General features: G+C 38.5%; 1 protein-coding gene across 2 annotated transcripts in view; it reads left to right on the forward strand.

Annotated features, from left to right (window-relative positions):
* ZCWPW2 (zinc finger CW-type and PWWP domain containing 2) overlaps window positions 1-3,762 on the forward strand; it is a 208,037-nt gene extending 204,275 nt beyond the window's left edge. For both annotated transcript variants that reach the window (XM_051858906.2, XM_051858902.2), the window contains one exon: window positions 2,731-3,762. In XM_051858906.2, coding sequence (XP_051714866.1) covers window positions 2,731-2,892 — 162 coding nt within the window. In that variant the 3' untranslated portion in view covers window positions 2,893-3,762. The remainder of the gene's footprint in view (window positions 1-2,730) is intronic.
* The last annotated feature ends 4,423 nt before the right edge of the window (window positions 3,763-8,185 follow it).

Here is an 8,185-nt window from a genome sequence, read left to right on the forward strand (position 1 = left end):
GGGCAGCAAGGAGTTGTATAACAATCAAGATTTCATTCATTCATTCATTTAGATACATAGTGTGCCTGAAGTCCTGAGAGCATATTGAGACTGACCCTGGAGTATAATGCTGGTGTTGCAGCCTGGTCTTACCACTAAGGACGTGTATAGTTTGGCACAGTTGCTTATCACCAGTCTCAGATGATTGTTTTGAAGATTAAATAAGATAAACAGAAAGTGCTTTAAATAGGAACAGACACGTAAGGTTTGAACTAGCAATGGGAGTGTCTCCAAAAAATAAGTGCTTCATTTCTCTTTCTCCATCTTCTCACTTTGAGCAATTACCCATCACCAAGTCTCTCTGTTCTCTGGTGCAGAAAAAGGATTTATAAATGGACAAGGTGGTTTACAACTTTGGCAGACTGCCCAATTGTGTGATTTCATTCAGAAATTTAATGGGAATAAAGACAGTTCTTAAACACCTTATTTATTGAGTTAGAAATTAGAAAGTATACAGAATTTACTTCTATAGAGATAAATATGTTAAAAGAAAATAAAATTAACATTAGAAACTTCTACTGAGTTGAAAACCATTATAGTTTTCTGAATCAGCACCAGCAATGCCAAGCTTACCTGGATTTTCAAGAGTTGTAAATGCCATTTTTGCAATTAAGTTTCCTTTCTAAAAAGACTTGGTTTATATAAATGGATCTTACTTTTTGTAGAACAAGATATATAGATTAGTAACATATATGTAATATACATAGAATTAATATACAAATTATTCTTTTCTAGCAGTTTTTTTACTTTGAATACCATATGGATTCATGCAGTGTTTTTTCAGTCTTACCAATTTGTCTTTTTAAAAATGCAACCACGTTGATTTTTATAGTGATGTCCTGGAGTTTTTGTAGCCACAGAATTGGCTTCTATTTTGCCATTATAACTGGTAACTCAGTCAAATAGAAAATCACTCCTGATTTTTATTTCTGAAGGTAAAATACATAGTTTTATACAACACCAGGTGGGAGCTCATTTTTTGTTTTAGATTCTTAGATTCTTTTGTACTTTCAAAAGGCACTTAGGAATTGTAAAAATTAACCATTTTAACTTGATGACGGGCAGGTGAGTGCCTCCTGCTGACTGGTTCATGATACACTGCACACTGAGCTTTGTAAATCTGGCATTCATGCCAGGTTTGGAATATTTAGGGCCATGTTTGCTTTGAAATGAGGAGAAAAACAATGAAGCCAACTATCAAAATTGGAATGATTTCCAATTTAAAAGAACTGATCACCTCTAGGATTTCTTTTCTTTTTTATTATTAGAATTAATATGCATTTCAAAAGCAACTCCATTTAAAACCAGGGATGTGTTCTGTTTTTAGGAGGAAGTGGTTTATTATAAACTACACATGCCACAAAGAATCACCAGATAATTTTAAAGTCCTGAGCATGTTGATTCTCTGAAAAGATCCTGTATGAGTTATTTTCAAAGTTATAAAATATTTTCTTCATTCATTGCACCTATGAGGTTTCAGTCAGATTCCTCTCAAGTATTTACACCAAAAGAGGCGAGTAGCAACATGGCAAAGAATTTACACACATGGATAATCAAAACTCATTCCTATTTGTCATTGAAATGCTTTATGAGATTATTTTCCTCAGTAGAGTCACCTTCCTAATTATGTGCTTCTGTAGCTAATAACACTGGTTGACATGTCCTGACTTGGCAGGCAATCGGAGGAAATTAATTTTAGATATTTATAAGTCCATCTGAATAATTCACAAATTAGATAATCCATATACAAATAAGACAGAGTTAACTGAATAATTATTAGTATTAAAAAGTACACTTTTTGATTTTGAAAATACTTGCATGAACTGCAAATATTTTCCTTTATTTCCCCTTGAATTACCTGGAACGTTAACCCTACCTTTAACAGACTTTGAAGTTATAAATCTCATACCTGTGTATATGCAAGTGTGTGTGCATGTGTCTACTCATTGTTTTCACGACTGTCTTTTCCAGTTAAGGTGGAGTGAACTACCACTATCTGTAAGTAATGCAGATGCTTATGAGAAAATTCACACAGAAAATGTAACTAAACAAGTTTTAATTTATGTTCTCTCTAATAGTAATTAAAAAACTAATACAGAGGGGCTGGCACCGTGACTCACTTGGTTAATCCTCTGCCTGTGGCCCCAGCATCCCATTTGGGCGCCGGATTCTAGTCCCGGCTGCTCCTCTTTCAGTCTAGCTCTCTGCTGTGGCCCAGGAAGGCAGTGGAGGATGGCCCAAGTGCTTGGGCCCTGCACCCGCATGGGAGACCAGGAGAAGCACCTGGCTCCTGGCTTCGGATCAGCACAGTGTGCTGGCCGTAGCGACCATTTGGGGGGTGAACCAACGGAAGGAAGATCTTTCTCTCTGTCTCTCTTTCACTATCTACAGCTCTACCTGTCAAATAAATTTTAAAAAAAGCCAATACAGAGAATTCAAACAAAATATAAATGATGATGTTTTTCAAATTAGAAAATTAAAACTAAAAATGTATAATATTGGAGAATAGAGACAAGATCTAAATAATCACTAATTTATCATATACGATAGGATGTATGGGGATCATTATTTGACCACCAGCATAACAGAAAAAGCTGTTTAACTGCTATGACTTGAGGAATTACTCTGTTTTGTTCAAATAGTCAATCAAATTTGATGTAGTTCTGATGAAATATATGATTGTTTTTACAGTTGTCAAAATGCAGTCCTGAAGCTCCTGTAGGCAGTCCATTTGAAAACCACTATGAAGAAGACTATCTTGTGATTGATGGGATAAAATTAAGAGCTGGAGAATGCATTGAGAATATAACTAGCAAGTTTAAAGAAATAGATGCTTTGATGTCTGAGTTTTAGGGTATTAGACATACCTTCAAAAGTTGACTATGAAGACATGGGCATCTTTATGTTTTCCCAAGGTAAAAAGCATAAAAATATCTACTGAAGTAGGTAGGTACACATTATACAAAAGTAGATATTTGTAGTAACTTTCTACTTTATATTTTGAGAATGTTCTTCATTTTGAGACACAATCAAATGGTGTTTAAATTAGTGTTATAAATTTAGAATTAAAAAACTCTTGATGATTTTATTTGTGGATTTTTTTTGCTTTTTGCCTTAATGTTAAAATAACTTATGAAATTTGCTTCCCCAAACACATATTTTGCAATGGTTATTGAGGTACTTTATTCAAATGTGGCTAAGTTAAAGTGCCTTCCCAAGCTATTTTAACTCTTAAAGATGATTCAAATCTACTATTATTAGAGAATGTGTATTTTCAGTGAAATGAAACTATTTCAAAAAAATGAAATAAAATAAAAGTGGCGTGTAATACATAGAATTGGAGCTTTTCTTAAAAAACAGAAATGTCAGGCCGGCGCTGCGGCTCACTTGGCTAATCCTCTACCTATGGTGCGGGCACCCTGGGTTCTAGTCCCGGTTGGGGAGCCAGATTCTGTACTGGTTGCTCCTCTTCCAGTCTAGCTCTCTGCTATGACCCGGGAAGGCAGTGGAGGATGGCCCAAGTGCTTGGGCCCTGCACCTGCATGGGAAACCAGGAGGAAGCACCTGGCTCTTGGCTTCGGAATGGCGCAGTGCCAGCCGTGGCAGCCATTTTGGGGGTGAACCAGCAGAGGGAAGACCTTTCTCTTTGTCTCTCTCTCTCTCACACTGTCTAACTCTGCCTGTAAAAAAAAAAAAAAAAAAAAAAAAAAAAAAGCCAGAAATGTCAATTGAGATTCTAAGCTATTCGTGCTTAGAAAAAGGCTGCAATTCAATACCACTCTGAGAACCAGAGAGACTAGGAATATTCTCTCAACACACCATATTTCAATTTTAAGTGACATAAAACAGTGAGGGCTAAGGCTTCTGCTTTTTCTTACAGCTGAATTTACTCCACAGCATTTCAGAAAACTCTTGGTCTTTTTCTTGGCAGTATGATGTTGTATTCACAGCTTAAAAGATGTCTCAAGAAGTAACTGATCCCATTTTTCAGTACTGCTTAGAATCAACTATAAAAATTACTACAATTGGAACTGACTTTATCCACAATTCCAGTACTCGCTGTAAACCCTATCCTGTAGAACAGTTAGATAAACTTGCAGCCAATTCCTCTTTCTGGAACAGCTAGTGCTCCTCAAATCAGATTCCACAGACGAGAAGCTGACATTTCCAGACTGAATTCATCCTTGCCACGATTTGAGTTGTGGAAGCCAGGGATTTCCACTGAAATCTGTGCACTTCAGCAGCTGGAAGTGGCTCTGAGGACAAACATCTTGGCTGGATTCATCTGCAGAGGAAACCATAATCTACTTGTAAGACAAGCTGAGGCAACCACTGTCTCTGTGAGAGTTCAACCTTTCGAATTTCAAGACAAAATGTGCCCAGGAAAAAGGGTGAAGGAGCCTGGACTAACATCTCTGTCCTACAGGGCTGAGAATCACGCCTGGCTGGCAGCTCTCTGCAGGTAAATGTTCCCTATTTAGACGCAAGCCTATAACATAGATAGGGCATGCCAGTGGGACTGTGGACTCACAGATCTGTGGACAGCACAGATCCAGGTGCTGCCACCTAACAGCTGGGTAAATTTAACTTCTCTGCACCTAGGCCATTTTTCATTTTTAAAGTGGAGGTTGCTTTGAAAAGAAACATTAACACACACAAAATTCATCTAATAGGGGCCAGCACTGTGGCATAGTGGGTAAAGTAGCTCCCTGCAGTGCTGGCATCCCATATGGGTGCCAGTTTGAGTTCCGGCTGCTCCTCTTCCGATCCAGCTCTCTGCTATGGCCTAGGAAAGCATAAGATGGCCCAAGACCTTGGGCCCCTGTACCCATGTGGAAGACCTAGAAGAAGCTCCTGCTCTTGGCTTCAGATTGGCTCAGCTTCGGCCACAGCAACCATTTGGGGAGTGAACTAGCAGATGGATGACTCTCTCCTCTCTCTCCTTCTCCTTCTCTCTCTCTGCCTCTCTGTAACTTTGCCCTCTGCCTTTCAAATAAATAAATAAATCTTTAAAAAATTCATAAGATAGCCCTAATACATGAAAAATTGTGCTGGTTTTGACTATGATTATTGTTTGCTTGTAACATTTTTCTTCTGAGTGGCCCTACCATGCCTTTCTTATGCAAGCAGATGACCACGCTGATGTCCACAGACACGGTGGTGACACACTCCTTTCTCGGGGCATTGGACCAAAGGCTGAGTATGTCTGGCTGAGGTGGGCAATACCCTGCATTTATAGCTAGTTCTTCTAGCTAAGTCCAGAGGACACCATCGTAACTGCAAATGCGCACCAAGAGAGTAAAATTATACCAAGTTTGAAATATGAGTTATAAGGCAATATGCAGGCCATCTGCCCAAGCATTTGAATTGAAATCAAGAACCCTCCTTGGTCCACTCTGAGGAATGACTGAGTGATACTCTTTGAAATGATTTGGACCAAGCTCTTTTACTCTTCAGTCTCCATGAACTAATCTGTGAAATATCTGCATCCATTGGGATGCTGAGACCCATTGGATCTGCCTAGCTTACATAGTTGATTGCCAAAGCCAACTCTGTTAAATCCACATTCTCGAAATCCTGGTCCATTTTTCCCATACTGAGAGCTGAATTTATACAGATTTCCAGTGGTAACAGACTTTATCTTTATTGGAGACAAGCTGGGTTGATCTTCTGTGGCCAACAGTGGGACAGAGAGGGAAGTTCACCCGTGTATTTGGAAGTCTGTAGTACCTACAGCCTTGAACTTACTGGCTGGCACTTTAATGGTGTAATGGGGGATAATGGGCCATAGACAGTTTATTCCTTCACTAAGAGACCAAGACACTATCAAAAATATTGAAACTGGTCTGCAGTCAATGTGGAAATAATTAATGATTAACTCTTTCTGAGGGATCTTTTCATTGGTGAACCTGAGGTGACTGTGCCAGGTTTCTGATGAAACCAGACTGTTCCACCATTTAATGCCTTTACCAAATATCTATAATACTTGACCTACCTCATCATTCACTGAAGCTAACAAATTTTAGAAATCCACTTCAGATTCCTCCAAATAAATAGAATTTACACCTGTGACCCTTCCAAGTGAACAAAAAGTCTCTTACTTTTCTAAAAAGGTAATTTTGAAAATCCTAGAAATATCTTCACCTTCCTTTCATTTCTTCCCTCCATAGGATTCAAAAAGGAGATGTAGAAATACTACATACAAGTTCTAAGTACTTCTTCAGGGTTCAGCCAACTCTCTTCTCGCAATGGAGTTCTAGAAAAATTGAGACAAATAAAGTAGGACTTAAGTTCCAAGGGGGATATTATGTGCCTGTAGTTATAAATATATGGACTGGATTTTCGCACCAGTTATTTATTGTATGGTATAATCACTCCAAATGGTGAAAGATCAGACAAAGAGAGGAGAAAACAGTTTCTAAGAGCAATTTTAAATAAACTCCTTCATTTTAAATGGCCATAGCAAGGTGCTATAAAAAACAGATATGCTAAAAAAAAAAGAATGAACAATTTTCAAGTGTAAATCAGAGGGTATGGGGAGAGCCTGGATGCTGCAGGGTTAGAAAATAAAATGGTTTCTTGTCTTCAGCTTTTGCAGGTAGAAAATGACTCTCAAGATATGGCCTGGAGACAACAATCAAGTCAAGAGGATAGAGAGAGTTGTTCAATTAGAGCGTGAGAGACAAAATCCAAATTCACATGATTTGTGGGGAAGCATGGTCTCAGCGTAAAGACCCAAATGGGTGTGGCTATGCCATTGCAAAATATCATAAGGTGTCTTTGACTAGATCTTTCAGCTGGGCAAAGCCTCATATAAAGCTTCAAGGTATGGTACTATAGCCCCTGATATGCCCAAAATGTTAATAATTACATCTGGAAAGAGAAACATGCCCTGAAAAAAAATGTGATTTTGACACATGGAATGAACTGACATCAAGTATAAAGAAAGTCTCCTAAGTTTTAGAAAGAGCAATATTGCTAAGTAATGATAATTGTAACTAAAATAGAGGGAAACTGAGAGGGAGGGAAAAGACCTCTGAGCTTCCATTTATCTACAGGGAGAAAACAGCCTTTGGAAAACATCTGAGACACCAAAAAAAAAATTAAAAACAGCATATGAGGAAGATGATGGAAGAGAAGGTTGCAGAGGATAGATCCAGGAACTGTAGAGAACAATAGGCTAGCAATCTGCCACCCACACCCCTATCCTCTTTCTCAACCTCGATTTCCGCTTTCTGTTTGGGAACAGAACCAAAATCTAATCAAGAAACATCCCTACTCCTGTGCCAGGAGAACTTGAATAATTTGCCTAGAAGGATTTCAGAACTGCTAAGGACCAATCTTGCTGCATTTGAAAGTGTTTACTGTGATTATCCTATCCCAGTTATATCATTACATAGTATATGTGTATGGTGGGGAGAGAGCACATAACTTTTGTTTTTAATTCTTAGGTCCAATTAGATGTCTGGACCTGAAATATAACATGAAGTTCTAAATTTGATCCTGATGCCATGATTGGGTGGGATTTCTAGGTCCTTTGATAGGGATGAGGATATTTTTCATGTTGGACAATGTGGATAATGTGGCCAAAGTCACTGATTGAATTACTGGCTCACATTCTTTGTGTTTTATTTTTTTTAGATACAAGTTTCATGTATTTCATATATACAGATTTAGGCACACAGTGATACTTCCCTTTCTACCCTCCCTCCTGCCCATGCTACAACCTTTCTTCCTCCTCCGTCTCACATGCCCACTCTTAATTTTTAAAATGATGTATTTTAAGTTTATTTAATATTCATATAGTTAACCCTGTATTAAGTAAGAGTTCGACAAATAGTATGAAGTAAAAATTCTGATCTCAAAGGAAGAGAAAAGGGCTACAAACATTCATCAAATCTAAAATTGTCGAGAGGGAGGAGGCAAGATGGCGGAATAGGAAGGGAGCACACTGATAGTCCAGGGAGAGACAGTTTAATAAAAGTGGAGATACTGCAGGTTCAAGGAAGAGTAGGGGAGGAAACAGCAGAAGAAACTCTTCCAGAACGCGTGATTCACAGTGGACCTGCGTGGAGAGTGTGGGAGCCCACAGTTCGGGACACCAGTGGCAGACTCAGCACACCAGCGCTGGAACGCGAGGTGAGCT

This window comes from Oryctolagus cuniculus, chromosome 4 (assembly GCF_964237555.1).
Source record: "Oryctolagus cuniculus chromosome 4, mOryCun1.1, whole genome shotgun sequence".
Taxonomy (NCBI): domain Eukaryota; kingdom Metazoa; phylum Chordata; class Mammalia; order Lagomorpha; family Leporidae; genus Oryctolagus; species Oryctolagus cuniculus.